Consider the following 20,869-nt stretch of genomic DNA (forward strand, 5'->3'; position numbering starts at 1 on the left):
AAGGTCCTGAAGATCCCAAGCAACCAATATTGATTTTCATCATTGTCCAATGTGCACAGAGATTTCTTCAGTATTGGAGAATATTTAGACACACAGGGACAGACAACCATTCACACTCACATTCGGTCCCGCATTCACACTGTTGTGGAAGTTTTCCATTAAATAAAGCCTGCAGACGGTCTGCAGAGTACCCGGGGAGAACCCACGCAAACACGGGGAGAACATGCAAACCCCACACAGAAAGACCCTGCTGACCTGATGGTGGAATTGAACTCAGGACCTTCTTTCTGTGCAGCAACAGTGCTAACCACTGTGCCACCGCGCTGCCTAGCTGAAGCTAATCACAGATAATTAGGTAGGGGAAAGCACAGGCGACAAGAGGTCACCAAAATAAAACAGGAATTGACTAACACTGACTTGGACTAACATACTTGACACATAGACTAGGCTGCCTTTCTCAGAGACAAGACTGATTTAACGCTAAGGACAAAACACAGACAAGACTGAGATAGACTGGACACTGACGAGAATTAACATCATCTTACCAAGAACTACAACCAAAGATAACAGACTTAGAAACACTAAGAAATACAATCATACCAAGAGGACTAAATATAGGACTTGAACAGAAATTGTGCCTTAAATCAAAAAAAAAAAATACATCATGAGTCCACAACAACAACTCCAAACCGTGGGTTAACGACTCATCACATTATTATAAATTTATATAAATCATATCAAATCAAATCATAATGTGTGTATTTGCCATTTGAGTTTCTTCCTAGTGGTTCTGGTTAAATAAACTGAGTTCCTGAAACTGAATAAAGAGCCTGATGAGCCTGGTTTAAAAAGAAACCAAATGAATACATAAATGCACGTAAAAGCTAAACGTTCACAGACAAACCACAGGGATTTCATTCCATTTATACCAGTCAAATATTTACTGAGTGAAAATGTCAAAGCTTAGATGCTAGACTTTTCACTCTCCTCTTGTCTTTGCTTCCTATCTTTGTCTATCTTTATCTCTTCTGATCAGTCTTTGACCTTTCTCTAGTTTCTTCTTTTCCTTTTGCTTTTTGATGAAACACTTGATGTTTCTTGTGTTTCTTCAAACACACACACACACACACACACACACACACACAACTACAGTCTTTCAAAATCTCACCAACTGGAAATTTATGGTTATATCTTTTTTTTTCATTAGTCGGTTTATACTTCACCTTTTCTATCCATCTTGCTGATTGCATGTATACAGTAATCTTGTAATCAAAGAGGCTTCTTATCAGATATACTGGTTGCTGTAATACAATACAGTATGATAATACTATGTAACACAGCCTATCCGGTCGTTAAGTCTGACGTCACTAGCCGTGTCTGGACCTAAACTCCGCAGGTCCATATATCAAACAATCACTATGGCATTACTGAGAGTTGAAAAACTGTCTGAAGTCTTTCATCTTTAATAAAATGATCAGTGTTCTGCTCTACCAGGTGTAACAATTGAGTTTAACATCCAGGAATCCATGAAAACGGAATTTATGACATTTAATGGAGTTAGCAAGAAGTTAGCTCGCTAGCTTCTATCTAAATACAATATAGCATGTCCTGACTGCGGGGTTTTGGAAACAAATTAAAACGTACAGCTCTGCTATCACTTCCAACATAAATGAAGACAGAAAACTAGACAGCAGTGACATTTGTAGGGTTACTGAAGTTTGGCTAGCTGGTATATAATGATGTGCTACGTGACCGCTACCGGTACAGCTATGTTAGCATTATATAAACAAGCTAACTTTTTTTCCACTCGATAAAAGTTAACGTGAGTGTTCTTGGTGGTCAGGAACAAATGTAATCGCATGGCAGGATGCTTTAAAAGGACCAAACTTCAGCCAGGAGAACAACTGAGATAATCCATCCACAATATAAGGTTAGTCATTCATATACTGCTGCATGGGCTGGGCTGTAGTTACAAGGTTTTAAAAACGAAGCTTAAATAAATGATTAGCAGTAATAAAAGCCGTGGGAGGTCAACAGTGATCACTGACTGTTTTAGGAGCTTTTTGAGATTAAATAGAAGAAAATACATAACATTAAACATGTTAACAACACAAAAGCCATATTAAACGCAGACTACTTTAGGCCTGGAAGTAGGATTCGTCACGTCATCACTTAACGACCAGATGGGTTCAAAAGCTCAACAAGTGGGAGTTTGAAAAGGCAGGTGAGTGAAGGATAGCTCTCACTAGTCATAATAATTGAACAGAAACAAAAAGAGCTTACATTTTGCGTGGTAGGTCAGTATTTCTGTAATGAGTAAGATCCATTAGCAGTGAACCAAAAAAGGTCAGAAACACATTGAGAATTATTGATATGATTTACTGGTAGTCCTTACATATGATGAGTGTATGTATTGATTACATAGGGCTAAGTATCAACTTTAGGGTAGTCCGCTGAGCCTTTATGGATGTGATAGATCTATAAAAGGACATGTTGCAGTCACCTTTTCGTTAAAGCCTGTTTAGACTATAGACGGACTGTCAGAAACTATTTGGAAGTGGCCATTTGAGGTTTTGTCTCATAAGCATTTTTGAGAGACTGTCAACACTAGAGACATGTGGCATTTTGCTATCAAATTCCTTGTGACAGTACCTTATTACAGTGACTATAGTTGGTGACAGTAATCTAATAAGTCTTTTTAGAAAGACACATCACTTTTCATAGTTTGTCGTTTTTATTTCATTTTATGGTTTTATGTGTTTCATACTTGTATATGTCCTCTCTAATCTTAGAGACTATTTTTGTTCACCCACTGAAAGTTTAAGGGTAACCTATAAAGTTATCTTGTATGAATCCAAGCACATTCATGCAAGTGGGTGAATTCTAAATGTGATGCCAGTCAGCTTATTGCCAAACTGCAACCCTTCCTGATATTATTATTTAATTAAGCTGTAATGATTGCATTTGTTTCTACTTTGATTCAGCCCACAATAATATGTTTTCACCAATTATAATGTTTTTGATGCAACTTTGGCTAAAGTACTGTACACATTTGCATTATTGTCCTCCTTCTCAGTGCAAAGAAACTTGCATCAAATCTCTCTCTCTGTATCATATATAAAGCTGAACAACGACACTCGATGACAGCGTTAACAACACTAACAAGTTTTGCGAGTACCTTTTAGCATGACGCTAAAGCAAGAAGCACCCTTGGCTTACCATACATTTTCAGCACGACTGTTAAACTGCTAATCATCAATACATATGAGTCATTTAGTCATAATTAGGCTGTGTGTTTAACTGTGTTTAAAAAAACAATAGATAAAAGAAACTCAGAAATAGGAGTATTTCTGAGTAGTATAGGAAATAACAGAGCGAAAGAAATAGGATGTGAATGATTGAGTGGTAATACCGAATACGTCAAAACTTTAGGAGTTTGTCATTACAGTTAATAATTTATAAACTCTGTTTAATTACCGGATGAGAAAATGGATAAGACAGATTCATCCATCTCAATTCTGCTGTGAAGTATCATCCAGTCTCACTCTTTTTGTTCACCCACGCTGTTGTCATTTACTTCAACAAATCTTTAACTTCTGTGACCTTGCATTTTGCTTTTATTCAGACTTTTAAGCTCCCCAAAAGTCCTCGTGAAGCGTTCCTCAGTAAAACACTGAAATGTAGGCGATGCTGTCATTTATCATTGTCATTTTGTCGGAATATCATTTTAACTTCATCTGCTTGGTTCTTGGAGTGAAAAATGCTCACGTATATTCAGCAAAAGCCAAGTTATGCGATATCATCAATCTGAGGTAGAAGCTAAGTGGGGTAAGTAACAGGGGTCAAAGAGTAACATTTACAGGAGGAGGTAATCACAAAATAATGAGTTAACTTGCTATTTGTTACCAGGACTCCAAATATGATTCAGTAAGTCAGGGTCACACGATGACTGTAAGAATGATAATTATGATAGCAATCTATCTATCAATCTGTGCCGTCTCTCTTTATGTCTCAATCTGTTGATTTACCGTTTTATCACTCTTCTGCCCTAATTGGTCTAAATGTCAGGGTGTTAGTTGACTGGCAGACAGCATCTGTTCTCTGATTTGTGGACAGATGGTGGGAGGAGTTGAAGGTCAGCGTGGTTACTAGTTGTGTGTGGGTGGGTGTGCGACCTAATCACTGTAACTATTCATCGAAAATGTAATGCTGCCAAGAAGAGCAAAGCAACCAATATGTTTACAACAAGTTTTTGAAGGGTTACAGAAAAATATGACAGACGTAAGCGGGTGTAAAAAGGAGGAGTGGAACCCACACATACAAAGGACTGAATTTGAAGTTACTGAAGCCAAGTTACAAAGAAAGCTGCTTGCTATGAGTCATACAAAGCTGAATGTAGACATAAACATAATTTTACCTGAGTGCTAGGACCTGGCACATATGTGGGCATCACATTTTGGGTTGTCTAGACCAAAATACAAAGTTTTGCTGTACAGGGGCCTGATATCCACTTATGAGGACATTATACTGCCTCTGTTTTATCAAAATTTAAAACGAATGTTTTCATATGTGGCGCTCATTTTTCTTAGAAACAAAAATCAGATAAAAATAAAAATCTGGTGATTCTGTTTTTACATTCATCGGGTCCCAATATGCCCAAATATCAAAGAGAAATTAAAAATGCATGCCGTCTTAGGAGGTTAAAGAAACTCCTGCACCTTGTGGTCGCAAGCTTCAACTTATACAGAATCAAACAGAATTAAAGCAAGATAAATGTAAATCCCCCAAAACCTGTCCTAGAACATAAGTAAAGAAATGATTCAATATCTTAGTGACCGTCTCAAAAGCAAAGCTGGTGTTTCTATGACACAATGGTAGATTCTAGGTGTGAGCAGGATAAATTCTCTAAATAAGAAAAAAAACCAGGATGTTTTGCCTTTGACAAAAATAAAATGACTTTAGTCCACATTGCTGCATTGCAGAATAGCTGCCAAATAACATGTGGCCAGATGGTGCAAACGCTCTTCTTTTTTCATGCATCACTTTCCATATGCACTTACAAATCAGCGCAAACATAATTTACTCAAAGAGTACATTAAGACAGGCATTGTTCCTGGAAGTTTTAAAGGTTAATATCAGGTTCCTTTGTGCTTCAGTGAACTGAAGGTTACCCTTTAAGAATAATCCTGTATCCTATTACACATGCTGCAATGCTGAAGCATCATCAAAGGGAAATGATGGTCATACTTCTTGTCGAGAGAAAAGAAAACAAGAATGAAACAAAAAGTGCAAACATAGAACATCTGCTCCGTTTGTAGGTAAGCCTGAAAAATAATCAGCTCTGTTATGTGAAATGAACAAATGGTTAAGATCCAGCAACAGGTAAACACAGAAAATCAAACATAAGCAAATATGTGGCACTGTGATTGTTAACCTTTTTTGCACTGGAAGTCATAGTCCCTTGAGTTGTATCACTTCTACTGAAGCACATATTCAAATGGCACTTAGATAGATTAGATCTACTGCAGAATTATAAAGTTAATCAGCTTGCAGCCATTGTTCATTGTTAAATTTGGCTGTTCCCCAGGTTTCCACAGAACATTACTTAAAAACTAGAACGAGAAATTAAAACGTCAGAAGTCACATGTTACATTAATTATAGACTGTCTGCTAAACGAAAGGATTTTAAGAGGTATATGTCAGCGGAATCACTGGATCAGTTGTATCCCAAGCATATTCAGGCAAGCGAAATTGGGCAGTTAAAGCAGTACAATCAATCTATTTAATCAATAAATGGAGATAAAAAAGCAACTTTCTCACAGAGGATTTGCTAAGTAAGTAACACAGGACGGCAATCAGCAAAGCTTTTGTCTAAAGAAGGCTGTAAGTAAAGGGGCAATGATCTCTAAACCACTTAACCTGGGAGAGGGGGACAAGGCCAGTCATTTGAGGTGGACTGAGACACACTGGCTTTTCTAAGTAGATGAACAATAGTCCTGTTTACTGATTGATCCAAAACATGGTTTGTTGAGGGTGCTAAGGGTGTAATGAAGAGAGGGAGGAAATGGGATACTGCATCAAAACCACAAATGGTGGTTATAATAATGCCACCTGCACACCTCTACAGACACCTGGCCTCAACCTTTTCAAAATACTGTTTTTAGCCCATCCTTAGCTAATTTAGTTATGTATAGATTATAAAACTGTTTTATCTTTGCAACGGCAATTTGTGATGGATTTAGGTGGAAAACTGAATGTGAGACTTTGTGCTTAAAATAAAGGGAGGGGGCAAGTTGCATTTTATTTTGTAGATCCTCAGTAAAAATAGGTTGCATTGGAATGTTTATTTTTTTTATTTCCAAATGAGATTGTGTGAGTTTAAAGTTGCATTTATGTAGTTATTTTCATTGTAAAGCTTATATGCTCAATGATGCTGGACTCTATCCAAAAGCTAAGTTGAATTCTGTTCACAATGCCAAAGTTTCTCTTAGTTTGGCAGACGCAATGGCATTGCCTGTGAGGTCTTATTCTTATACATCCATATCCACTTAACGGGCTCTGGCATGACTGAATTGTGAAAGTGACATTGAGACCGCGAGTGAAATTGCATCCTCTGTATAGTTAGGCAACAGGGCACACAGAGTACAGCTGTGTGATGAAGATCATGTGGTAATGTTTCAGAGCAGAGGCTAATTACTTATACATAACTACCTAACCCTAACCCATTTATGTGGACGTCTACCTGTATATTTCATGTGTATTCGGTCATTTATAGTAGGTAAGCTTAGGTACGAAAGGTATAGTAGGGGTGGTGAGAGAGAAAGAAGGGTGGCAATATATATTCGACTTTACAGTACAAGGGTGGGGGCAAGAGGTTGATGGATGGGTGGATGGATGTAGATAAGAGAGCAGAAGGGATGGATGGATACAGCCTGAAGACAGAGGGAAAGAGAGGATGATGTAGATGGCCCATAATCCTTAGAGGCTGACAGCACACGGGGTCTTCTGTGATTGAAGTCTGTGTGAGTGTGTGTGTGTGTGTGTGTGTGTGTGTGTGTGTGTCTGTGCGCAAATCTGATGGTGATAGTGATCTGCCTATCAAAGTGATGCAGGAAAGGAGATGGAGTTATGGGACAGAAGGAAGGAAAGGGGGTGGAGGGGTTGCGGGGGGTGGGGGAGGTGGGACAGACAGTGAAAGGAGAGGAGAGAAAGAGATGAGGCCAGAAAAGCCATTAAACGTAAAATCAATCAGCAGAAAGACAGCGCGAGAGAGTAAGAGATGGAGAGTGAAAAGCAAAGGGAGTAAGATCTTAAAGAAAGACACAGGGAGACAGAGAGGGATAAAGAAGGAATCCTCAGATGACTGCGATATTGATGACAGCACAGTAGGGAAGACGGGATGAACGCATGGGAGAGAGGGAAGCAGGATAAGGAGGCTAAGAACGAGTGATCAAAGCACCCCGGGCCATGTGAGAGAAGGAGTGAGAGAGAGTGAGATGGAGAGTTGGAGGGTGAGGGGGATGATGAGGAAGGAGATGGTAGAGTGAGTGGGGATGAATTTGAAAAAGAGAATGAAGTATAAAGTGTGTGTGTGTGCGTGTGTCGGTGTTGGTGGGTGGGGGCTTAAGCTGTTTTCACATACGAACTGGAAAATCAGGTTGGGACATTGTCTGAAAATGTCCTTTCTCACAAACCTTCTGATGTGTTACTGTACTGGTTTGGTCCTTGAAGGACACAGACTGAACACTCGCTAGCTGTAAATTCATCGGACATTACTTGTGCTGTTCTCACACTATTGGACATCACACTAGAGAGCTAGACAGTTAAAGACTGTTGAATATCTGATCTGACCGCGTTAGACATTTGTGTTCTCACATGCACTGCTGATGTATAATGTCTGGACAAGTTTGGGACTGCAGCGCGTGGGAGAAACAGCTTAAATGAGCCGAGGGCAGTGGAGGACATGCACTGTTTTACTACGAAAAATAATCTTCATGCAGCAAAGGGAAGAGGAGGGGTGTATAGCAAGCGGAGACCAGTAGGGAAGAAAAGAGAGATGGTGTTACAACAACAACCAGAGAGGGAGCGAGAGGCGGAAAGGCAAAGAAAAGGCCAGTACCAACTCACTGATGTGATAAGAAATGAAGGCAACATGGCAAACACTACCTCTCTTTCCCTCTCACACGCTAACACATAAAGCACCCTCTTCCATACACACACACACACGCACACTTTCCCTCCTCCTGTGGGTCAGTGCACTGGGGCATGAGTATGTGTTGCGCCTCCCCAGGTTACTGTCTGAAATAAAAGCGGAGAAGAGATCACAGCAGTGCACACAGACAGCAAAGCAGTCTCTGCCTATAGATTTATTTAGGTTGATCCTCCATGATGGGATCATAAGACATTTCTTCACGGTTCTTTGTGAATCTCTCACCTGTAGTTTGTCATTTGAAACAAAGTTCACCAGCAAGTGTTAATCAATCAAACATCAGATGTCTAAAAGCACAACAGGCTAAAATATGCACCCAACCACAATCTTGGGGCCTTACTGTTGTGTTAGCACAGGTTAATGGAGTTGATGATTTTATGTGGATCTTATTTCTACCCTCCATGGGTCTGAATGTTGTGTACACAGCACCTAAAACAAAACCAGTGTCATGATATACTCGTGATGTGCAAAATGCATCAAATTAAACACTTATTGCTAATTATTAGCTATATGCAGATCTGTTCATGGATGCTGATTCATCCATTTATTTTTCTTTAGATAAGTGAGCAGCATGGTGGCACAGTCTTTAATGTGTACTTAGATGGTGCTTATGTAATTTAGATGAGCACTCAAAACACTTTTTACTACAATCGTCATTTGCACTTTTTTTCTATACACAAGCCTTTTGTCTAACATTCACATGCACACTAAATGATTGGAGGCAACTGGGGGTTCAGGATCTTGCCCGAGGATACTTCGACTGGAGAACCTGGAGAATTGATCCACTAACCTGTACTACCTCCTGAGCCACAGCCTTCCCCACAGTAGTTACTGCTGTTGCCTCACAGCAAGGGGTTCAAATCCAGCCTGGGGTCTTTCTGTAGGTGATTGTAGGTGATTCTAAATTGACCATAGGTGTGAAAGTGAGCGTGGATGGCTATTTGTCTGTGTTAACCCTGCAACAGACTGATGACCTGTCCAGGGTGTACTCTACCTCTTGCCCCATGACAGCTGGAATAGGCTCCTGTGACCCTGGTTTAGATAAGCAGAAGAAAATGGATGGATAGATAAGATATGATCTGGAAATAACCATAGCTCTTGATATAATAGCTTTAGGCTGACTGTTACAGACAGGTGTTGGTTCAATCTTAACAGCGTTTTTAATTGATATTTAAAAAATAATCATTATCAGTCACTTCTACTAATAATGTAATAATCAACCACATTTATTTTTTGTGTTCAAGTGAGCTTATGTGTTGCCTGTAGGTGCAGCAATCTCTGTGTTCCTTCGTTATCAGGAAAATATTAAATTAAAAGCTTAACTGATTTACAATCTTGATCAGACTCATTTGTAATAAAATTCTATTTTCGATCTCACTGAAGTTGTTGGCTCAAAACAGAGTTGCCTAACCAGAACATATGGCCCTTTATCACTGGTGATTGATGACACAGCCGCTCGTATCATCAGCTGGCGCGAAGGTCAAGAACATTTTTTGACAATTTCGCAGCAGTACAATAGAGGCGATGAGTAACTTTTAACTGCAGTAAGCCAAGGCAAATGCAAACGGAGGAGAGACGCTCTGGCAGCTAATAATGAGATCCCAAGTGCTGTCTGGTGTAGTCACCCAAAGGTGTTGTTCCAAGGCATCTTTTGTCTTGGTCAGTGTCAGAGGATTGATGTGCTAGATTGCATCACATAATCCTGAAGTACAACCTTTAAGGCTTAACATTCTCAAGAGAGCTGTTTGATGAGGGGAAATAGAAACGTTTGATAACGTTTCATGACAAAGTGTTGAGCCTGCAGTTATAGGAAAAAAATGTGATTGAATGATGTTAAACTTTTTTTGACCGGCGTATTGAAAGAGATAAATGAATCATTGCAGGTCTTTGAAGAACATTATGTAATTTCTGAAAGTGAAAATAATTATATTCAACCTTTATCTGAGAAGATGTGATAAAGGATTTTGGGAGTTTTGTGCTTGTTTATAATTAAGGAAATACAGTTTGAGCCAGTGTCTCACTATAATCTGGACCACAGGAGTGTTGAGCTACTGTTGGAGCTTAAAGGGAAATAAGGAGAGCAGGCCAAGACAGCTCAGTGGGTAAAGCAGATTAACGAGTCGGGCATTTTTTTTAGTCAGTTAAAGGGTTAAAATGAGAAAAACTTACATTAATTATGCTGCATTCCTTTTATACTGCAGCTGAGATAGACCAGGGAGCGGTAGTAGATGTAAGGTTAGGCACGGTAATATTTAACACTGTCACACAGATGTGTCATTATGATTGATCAGGCAGGAGCAAGCAGTATCCAAAATTAGCAGGTGCAACAAGGAAATCTGACTAGTTTCATGCCATGTCTGCTGCACACTAACAGAAGGTAATCAGAGTTGGCTATAGGTATCACACCCTCCCTTGTGAACACGCAACAAATGTCTCTTTTTATTAGAGCAGCTGCTCCTGAAGCGGTCTCTGACCAGGCCTGCCATTACTAGATGACACACAACAGAATTAGTGAGGATCCTAATTGCATCGTGTGTCAGCTAAAATGATGGCTTTCATAATGAGTTACAGGCTCCATATTTTCATACAATAATGATAAATTTGTAAAAAGGCTTTTGTCAAAGCATCTAACAGCAAGCTTTGACAATAAACAATATAATATTCATAGTATATACAGTGCTCTGAAAAATGTGTTTGCCCCTCTCTGATTTCTTATTTGTCACACTTACATGTTTCAGATCATCAAAAAAATGATATTAGACAAAGATGTGCAGTTTTTCTATTCTGCTGTGGGAAAAAGTAATTGTCCTTGGTTGTTCAATCATGAATTAACTGTGATGAGACACATGTTTTGAAAAAAACTGAGTCCAGCATCATGAGCCACTCCCAGGTCTGATTACTGCCAGACTTGTTTAATCAAGAAACCACTTAAACAGAAACTGTCTGACAAAGTGAAGTAGCCTAAAAGAGCTCAAAAAGGAACACATAATGCACTATCCAGAGCAATTTCTAAGTCTTTGGGACTCTACTGAATCACACTGAGAGGCATTATTAACACATGGAGGAAACTGGTGAACCTTCCCAGGAGTGGCCAGCCTTGCAAAATTACTCCAACAGTGAATCAATGGCTCATCCAAGATGTCCCAAAAGACCCCAGAACAACATCTAAAGAACTTTAGGCCTCACTTGCCTCAGTTAAGGTCAGAGTTCACGGTTCAACAATAAGAAAGAGACTCGGCATAAATGGCATCCATGGGAGAGTTGGACCAAAAAGAACACAAAGGGTTGTCTCACATTTGGCAAAAAACATCAGCAACTCGACCTTTGAGTGTCTTAAAATAAACAAAATGAAGGTTTTGAAGTGTCGTACTCAAAATCCAGAATTAAATCAGATCGAGATGGTTTGGTATGACTTTAAACAGTTCGTCCATGCTTGAAAACCCCCCAGTGTGGCTTAATTATAACAATTCTGCAAAGAAGAGTGGGACAAAAATTCTCCACAACAATGTGAAAGACGTATTGCCAGCTACCACAGAAGCTTGATTGCAGTTTTTCCAGCCATGTGTAGCACAACCAGTCATTAGGTTTAGGGGGCAATTACTTTTTTACATTGGGCCAGTTAGGTTTGGATAACCGTTTCCCATCTGAGAAATCATAATTTACAAATTGCAATTTGTATTTACTCTGGATATCTTTGTTCAATATGAAAATTAGTTGCTTGGATGATCTGAAATGTGAAAGTGTGATAAATATACAGAAAATGCACCACAGCACTGTATGAAATAACACTGTCTTTTGTTATATGTAGTCAATAATACTATAGTTTTCGTTCGGATGCTAACTGGCAGACAGCTTCCAGCTCTTTTAAATCACTTTCTTGTCTGTGGTTTCTGAAGTGCTGCAGCAGCAAAACTTTATTTGATGTGAGCTGCTGCCTCCAATCATCACACAGCACACTGCTGGGATGTTTTTCAGGGAGTGCTGCAAACTCATCAATTCTAGATTCAGTTTAATTTGTCTGAATCCTACGTTTTTAACATCTCTATATGGACACATGTTCTTGCAAATAAGATAACTTATGGTTTTGGTTATTGCATTTGACTCTGTGGAGTTATCAGCTCATGTGCTCTGGAGACTAGCGTTGTTGTTACTGGTCTTAAATTGACTGCTTGTGCACCTTCCTTTACTGTGACTGCGAGTGCCATTTATCTTTGTTTTGACAAGGTGTCGCTTTTAAAAGTGAGTTATAAAGTTTTCGCTACTTCGAGTATACAGGGGTGTGGGATATGTTTTGCAAACTGTAGATGTTTGATGTATCTTACATTGCTTCGGTACTGAAACTGGCCAGCGAGCTACTTCTGGATGCCTAATAATAAGCTCAGGAGATACTAATAAGGGAGGCTGTGCGACTCATACACAGGGGACACAAACAGGAAAATGCTGTTTTGCTATCTTAAAACAATTGTTCTTTAATATTCAAATTTTTATTATTTTTTTAAGGAAGTCAGACACATCGGACAAATATAGTTGCTACATCCTAGTTTAGTAACATTTACTGCATTCATTTAAATCAAGCATTTATATTAAAGCACACAATTTTATATTCTGCAGATCAATGCAAGCTTTTCTTTTCCCTTTTACAAGTTAATTTCCTTTTGCTCAATAAAACGCACATCAGTGCACCTTGAGGATATTCCACCTGTCTGTCAGCCGTCACATCACTAAGCCGGAGGGCTGGTGGAGGTGTGTGCATGGGCGTGCACGTCTGCCTGTATGTGTGCGTGGCTGCAGGTGTGTGTCCACTGGTGCTCGTGGACGCCCTGCTGTTGTCATGATAAACCAGTGACAGCTGTCATCCTGCAAGCAGCTCATTCCCATGGTGTGGAAACAGGCACACGCACACACACACACACGCACACACACACACACACACACATACAATTACACAAGCATACGCATACACAAACAGATCACTGTTCATTGCACTCCTGCAAATGTGATGGGGTCTCAGCAGGTCTTGGTTCGGTGTGTTGGGTCATTTACACAAATCTCCTTACCTGTCGAGCTGAGGAATGAGAGTCTGCCTGGATAACTGAATGGTCTGTCTGTCAGTGCCTGCCCTGCCTGCCTGCCTGCTTGTCTGTCTGTCTGTCTGTCTATTTGTATGACTGACAGGTTCAAGGGCCTGTGTGAATTGTGTTAAATTAATAAATTGTTAACAAATTAATAATGCATGTCTGTGCTTCATTCTCAGCACATCAGCACCTGTAGTTCGGGACAATGCACAACATTTTATTTCCATCTCAGCAAATGTGGAACACCGCTTAATGTTTTGACACAGGCACCATTACTAATGACACAGAATCAGTGGAAATGTGTATTGTTCCTAACTTCATACTCTGATCTATTAAAAAAAGGAGTCTGGGTCTATTTTAAAATTCATTTTAACCACTTATTTGATTCATTCTGTTTCTCATTTCCTATCTGGTGCTGTTTGCACCAACACTTTGCCTAATTCAATCTGATCTCTATTTTTGTTTGCTTGTTTGTTTCACTATATTTCTGTTTGTCTCTATTTGTTCCTATCTATTTATGTTCCCCTGTTAGCCTCTTTGTATTTCCTGTCTCTACTCAGTGTTCTGTCCGATTTCTAGTATCTTTTAGTAACGTTTCTATTCATTTCTATGGGTCACCATCTGTTGCTAGAGTCTGTGAGTCTTTGACCAAAGTTATTCTCTTCACCCATCCTGTGGGTGGAGCGTGGTTTGGTCCCTACCTTATCTCTGTCATCTGTACATGCATCCCCCCCGGGGCAGCACTGCCTGGATGAGCCAGAAAAAGCGTGCATGTATACCTGACAGTGCCTGTCTACACTCTTGTAAAGGATATGTCTTTTTCACTATATCAGTGAGTGCAGTTTAAGGGACGCGCATTTGGTATTCCTCTGTCGTGTCTGAAACTGAACTATGTCAACATGGGAATTCCATTTAATTGAGTGTCATCCCAAATTGCACTTGCTGGTATGTACGAAAACGCATGTCTGCTTTAAGAGTGTGCTACATGCAGTATTGCCTCTTTTATGTATATAACTATAAATTATACAGGTATAATTTATACCATGTTTAAAGTTTGACGCTCTCCGAAAAAAAGGTTCAACATTGTATCTTTTCTCACTGTGATACTGGCAAGGCTCAATTTGCTTTTGATAAATACTGTTTAAAATGCAAAAAATAAGCATTTTCTTTGTAATATCCTGAAATGAATTGGGTATTTAAAACATATGTGTAGATAAAAGTATTTTGAAAAAGTGAATTGAGCACACTCTTCTGAAATAAGCTCCCATACAGCCAATGTCCCAGTGACACAACAAGGTCCAATGTAGTATGTTTTTTTCTCACTGAGTGTATCTGTATAAATTATATGTGTATAATTTATGCCGTGTGCACAGCGCAATCCATGTGTCTTTATCTGTTATACAATAATCAGTACTACTGTCAATTTGACAATGCTCGAAATCAGATGTGATCACCAATTAAAGAAAATCAGGCAAATCGATTTTCACATCTGTTCCGTATGTTTTGAACCAAATCAAGGTTTAATTGAAAGATTAACTTTAAAAAAGCCAATTGGGAAACATTTGAATCTAAAGTTCCTAGGTGGTGATTGGAGGAGACGAGAGCGGAGCTCAGGAATTGGAGAAACTGGAAACTTACCCTATTATTGGAGGAGAGGACAGCAGCTCTGGGTGTGACAGGAACTGCAGCCTAACCCTTAAACCCCACTTCTAATTCTAACTGGCTAAAAAAGAGCAATAATTTTCTATGACATGTACAGACTTAAAGGCAGATAACTTATAGTCCATAAAGGGCTGTTCAGAGTATCTACTGTACGTGCTAATTTTCATATCTGAAATGCAATGTGAGAGCTCCATATTTCCAAAATATGGTTTTAACATGACTTTACAGTTGATGTGTCATGAGAAAGTTATCCATCTCTAACAATCCAGACACAGCATAACAATCACACTGTAGAGAAAAGAGTGAACCTGTAAGACTAAAAATTACAGTGACTGAGAAAAATCACTTCTTAGAGGGAGAGAGTTGGGGAGTTGGGCTGGCTGAACTTTAATCTGTAAGATTGATTAAGAAATAATGTTAGCTATATTGAGAATGAGATCTTAATTGCTAATTTGGTAAACAGACAGAATCGATTATACTAAATTGTCGATTGACTCACCCAGTCTAATATAGCTGTGAAAATTAAAACAATTTATTCCAAAAGCAAGAAATTCAATTTAAAAAAAAAAAAAAAAAAAAGTCCGCCCCTCGGTCCCTCCTCCTCTCCCTAATCCAGGTTTTCTATTTGTCACTCTGATTTGATTGACAGCTGAGGACACATGTGGGGGCACTGTGAGGGGCGGCAGTGGGGTGGTGACCAGTCCCGGTTACCCCGGCAACTATGGTAACCAAGCCGACTGTACTTGGATCCTATTGGCCGAACCTGGAGACACCATCTCTGTCATCTTTACAGACTTCCAGACAGAGGAAAAGTATGACTATCTGGAAGTGGAGGGATCTGAACCACCAACCATTTGGTGAGTCGTTGTATTCACTTTGCCATGCATGTGTTTATGTCCCCATCAAGGTATTGCTGGGAAGAAGAATTGCTGACTTCTTAAGTTGCAGTCGTTAATTGCAGAATGAAGACGACCTACAATTTAGTGTTAAATTGGGAGAAAAAGAGGTGCATGCAATCAGTCCTGTGAGCAAAATGAAAGCAAGCTGTAGATGCTCTTATTGCAAAAATGCCTTTTATGACAAGCAGTAAATGGTGGCTCAAACACTTACCAGTAGAGCTTCATAGAACCTGCAGCTGGTCAGTAAAATAAAGAGTATAGCGGTTACAAGTTCCTGGAATATTTGTTGTCTTGTATAAAAATTGGTGCTGGTTAAAAATTGAACTTTAAAAAAACCGATTTGGTTGACATTTGAGATCTGACATTTCTGCAAAAGCAGGTGTAGACACGTAGTTGCTGAGTTTATGGTTCAATTCAACCACACTTGGAGTGTGGTAATAAAAAGTTAGAATGGGTAATAAAAATAAGCTAGAACTCAAGTAAGAACAGGTAATAAAAAGAAAACATTATTATAGATATAAAAGTACAGTTTTTATGGCTTGTTTTGGAGGTATAACAGTTTTGACCTGTGACCTGTGTAAGTGTGTGGGCAACAGTTTCATGTACAATATTTGTGCATGATTCTTGTGTACCTCACAGGAATTAACCGATCTGTGCTAGTTTTATAACCCCATGTTTTCAGATGGTTCACTCATAACAATATTTTATCGCTCTGGCTGTTTATTGATTGTTGTTAAATTAGAGTATTGATCAACCATTGCCTTTGCTGTAACCAATTTGAATCTAATCATCGCTTCGGATTGGAGTGTAGGCATGCCTGTGTTGTTGGAAGGAAGTAATAATAGCCAGCTACCTGCTTTTAGGAAAGTGTAGGTGTATCTAGACAGGCGCTCACTTGTGTGATACTTGGAATTATGTTAAATGAAGTCAAGCTATGCTGGTCACATTTCACACATATCCCAAATTGTGATAGTCGCTATATATATAACTTTTAAGATGGCACATTAAAACTAATATTTACATATTTAGGAGAATGCATTAAAAGCAAAAGAACAACATACAAATATTAGCCTGTAAAAACTAGCTTTACAAAAGCCATAAGAAGTCTCCAGTGATGTGTTCTGCCAGTTTACTTTCTTGTACTATAGAATGAAATATGCATTGATGTACTTATGTTATCATGCCCGATGGCCACAAATTCACAGTGAGGAAAAAAAAGAACACTAATATTTTCAAATACAATTAAATAATTTGTAACAAATTTTCTGCAAGCATAAAGCCATTTAGGTAATTTGTATCTTGCTTTCACTTTAAACCAGAGGCAAATACAGAACCTTACTGCTGTAAAAACTCACCTTCTAAGAATATTTACAACCTCTATTTATGGCTCAGTTAGCTTGTTGGCCTTTGGGGGAAAATGTGGTGCTGGCTGGTAGTGTGTGATTTAGTCTGACTGCTGTCTTGGCTCATGTAATATATTACTGTTTAGTTATTTACTTGCTGAATTAACTCTGGAGTCACATACTAAGGTCGCTGCATAGGTTGATTTTCTCATATCATGGGTCTTCTCTGGCAGTCGGGTTGGTCATGCGGTTATAGTTTTCTACTGAGAGGAAAACAGAGACAATCTGGTGTACAGCCTGGAACAAAACTGTTACCAACCCCTCCCGATGCCAATAGAAGCACCTGCTAAACATTTACAGTTGAGGTTTTCTTTGAGGTCAGTGTTTTCTGACAGCCCAACAAGTTTTGATGCATTACATTTAGCACATGTTTAAAAATATCTGTCAGTCCGGTGGATAAATGTATAGCTGAAAACCAGAAGGGACTTAGCATGTTGGTTCTAGGTCTGCATTTCAAACAAAGTATCATACATTGCTGTGCAAAGTCTTGAGGCACCCCTTATTTCTTTATTTTTTGCCTTGAAAATGGGAAACAGGTGCAGCACATTTATTTATTTTATTTATTCTTCAGCACAGCCGGAACTCTCTTAGGTAGCTTTCTTGTAATTTCTTGAAGTAGTCTTCAGGAATAGTTCTCCAAGCTTCTTGGAGGACATTTCAATTCTCTTTGGATGTTGGTGGCCTTTTGTTCTGCTCTCTGTCAAGATGACCCCACAATGCTTCAATAATATTGGGGTCTAGGCTCTGGGGGGTTTTCTATCCAGTATACTTTTAGTGCATTGGTGATGTGTTTGGGATCATTGTCATGCTAAAAAAACAAACAAACAAAAAAAAAAAAGATCTTTCTCCCTGGTTTCCTTCCTTATGAATGGCTTCTTGAGAGCCACCCTTCCACTGAGACCATTTCTGATAAGGCTTCAGTGAAGAGTAGATGGATCAACTGAAAGGGCAGATGCATCTCCCAGGCCTTTGGCTTTAGATTATTTTTTAGGCCTTCCATGTCTTCTTTTGTTCTTTACTTGTGTTCTCTTTTTTAGGACACATTAGATAGAGCAGTGTTTCCTGACCTTTTGGAGCCACGGCACATAGGGGCCACGGCACATAGGGGCCACATAGGAAAAATCACACGGCACACCACCAAACACAAATGTCACAAAAAGCATATCGATCCTTTTTCTCCCGCACACCACGCATAGCAAAATTGGCTTGGTTTGTTCCCAGTATACCAGTTTTGCTTTCTTCTGACCACTACTCATGCTAGGGCCTTCATCTGGATCGGAATTTTCTCCAGGACCCAGGTCAGACTGATAACTTTTTCTTTTCAAATATTTATCGATTGCTATTACACGCTGTGTTGTCTCACTCGCAGCATGACTATTATGTAATTTCTTCTTTGTCTTCTTCTGCTTTACTTTCAGTTGGCAACCCATTTAATTAGAGCAGGTAGTTGTACTGCCCTCTAGTGGAAGAGAATGTAATTGTTCTTGCTGTTACTCAGGCCGGTCGCTTAGGCTACGTTCACACTGCAGGTCTTAATGCTCAATTCCGATTTTTTGATCAAATCTGATTATTTTGTCTGCTTGTTCACACTACAAATAAAATGCGACAGCAAACGCGCTCTAGTGTGAACGCTCACAGCGGCCCGCATGCGCAAAAGAAGACGTCACACACAACGCGCTCTGTTTAGACCCAGAGCAAACAATATTGTTTGACTGATGGCCCTTAATATAAAGACTTCGGACTTTACGTTTCCCAATTTTTGCTTTAAGTTATTTCGTTATTTACATAATAATGTAGATAACCTAATAATTATCCTTATTGCTGTTTTAGAGAGGAGCGGCGCTTCAAAGGATAGTTGCAGATTTCTGTCAGAATCTGCAGATTATACAGTACAAATAAAATGTTCACGTTTCTCCAACATTGTCTTCCCAACAGTTTCACTGACATCTACACTGGATGGCCAGGAAGCGTTCGCGATGTCTTATTGGGTGCTTCTCCGGAGCTGATAATTGGCATCTGTCTTGTGTCAGTGACGTAAAAGACGGATTTAATGCTTTCTAAAACATCGGATATGTATCGGATTCAGTACCACATACGAAAGTGACCCAGATCGGATTTGAAAATATCGGATTTGTGTCGTTCACACTGTCATACCATGATCGGATATGGGTCGCATAGGGTCAAAAAAATCGGATTTGATGCGCTTTCGCCTGCAGTGTAAACGTAGCCTTTGTGTACTAATCAGGTGGAACCAGATAATCTTCCACGGCAAACCTGACCATTTCTCACAGCACACCTATGTGCTGCGGCACACTGGTTGGGAAATGGTGAGATAGACCACGCTGATAAATGCTAATTTTGTGACGAATAACTCTTTGGGAATAATTTTATTGTTGCAAAAATATTATTTTAAGCCTGTCAATCTGTGTTGTATTTTATTTTCCATAGATTCAGCTCTAAAAATGTAATCTTATTGTGTGTTTTGGTGACAGGCTGCTAGTAACAAATAGCCTAAAGATACAGTGAAAATTGTCAGGTACAAGGACTGGAGTGAACATGAGTCAAAAAGCAACCAATGTCCAAAGAAAACCTCTGAAAGACCTTCAAAGAACACTTAAAAGGCAGGAAAGTATTCCTCTTGGAAGCAAAATACAAAGAATTAATTGGTGATTCAAGACTTTTGCACAGTACTATACGTATAAGTCTTCCCGTCTAACATTGATTGCCTCGTAGCTTGATGAAATAACAATTTCACTTTGTCACTTTGCTCTTTTTTTTAATGCAAAGTTATTTTTCCAATAAGTTATTGAGCCCAAACAAATTAGATTTTCCAGTTAGCTTCAATTCAAAGAACAGATACAAATCACATCCATTCATGTGTTTGTGTTTTGTTTTTTGTTTAAGTATCCATGCTGGTTTGCATGTGAGTAGATTATTTTTTCATTGACTGTCCTCTCTGTCCTCATATAAATTCTTGAAACTTGATATTGACAAAAAGTCACTCTGTCAACAACACTGTTCCCATGCCCCCACTCTGTAAACACTGTCTTATCAGAACGATTATAATTATGGAAGGGAGGAACACATTAAAATAACATTAAAACAGTTGAGCAGGTAGCATGCTTTATATTTGAAGTCAGCAACACCTAAAGGCAATTTCTGTTATAAGAGATTTCTGTTTATGCACTGCATTAGGAGTCCAAAGAAGCCGATCTTATCAGAGCATTTGTGGGAACGGATTACACAGACATTCTTTTGAAGTGATCTTGACAATGTCAATGCCATTAGCACCGTTAGCATTCAGCAGAAGGAAAATCAGGCCAGCTGTTTCTGGTTAAATTGACAGGAGCCTGTTGACAGTTGTTTTTTCTTTGTAAATGTTTTTTTCCCAAAGCCTATTTGAGGTAAGACATCCAGATTGCAAAACATGCCCAGATGCTTTGTAAAAATAAAAAAAAGGCATTACTTTAGCTCGCTTTTGAATTCATACAGCAGTGGTTAAAGCCAGTGACAAGAATTTATTAGATTTTGTTACTCTGAAGAGGTTTGTATTATCACTCACTGTATTACTGCTATTTGGATCTGAAATAGTTTCTTTTTTTCATTTTATATATATATATA

General features: G+C 39.0%; 1 protein-coding gene across 7 annotated transcripts in view; it reads left to right on the plus strand.

Annotated features, from left to right (window-relative positions):
* csmd3b (CUB and Sushi multiple domains 3b) overlaps positions 1–20,869 on the plus strand; it is a 395,380-nt gene that overhangs the window by 208,333 nt on the left and 166,178 nt on the right. For 6 of the 7 annotated variants that reach the window (XM_014332163.2, XM_014332164.2, XM_014332166.2 and 3 more), the window contains exon 5: positions 15,596–15,803. In XM_014332163.2, the coding sequence (XP_014187649.1) occupies positions 15,596–15,803 (208 nt within the window). The remainder of the gene's footprint in view (positions 1–15,595; positions 15,804–20,869) is intronic. The other variant, XM_014332167.2, reaches the window with a different exon arrangement.

This window comes from Haplochromis burtoni, unplaced genomic scaffold, assembly GCF_018398535.1.
Source record: "Haplochromis burtoni strain Fernald_Lab_line unplaced genomic scaffold, NCSU_Asbu1 Contig_25, whole genome shotgun sequence".
Taxonomy (NCBI): domain Eukaryota; kingdom Metazoa; phylum Chordata; class Actinopteri; order Cichliformes; family Cichlidae; genus Haplochromis; species Haplochromis burtoni.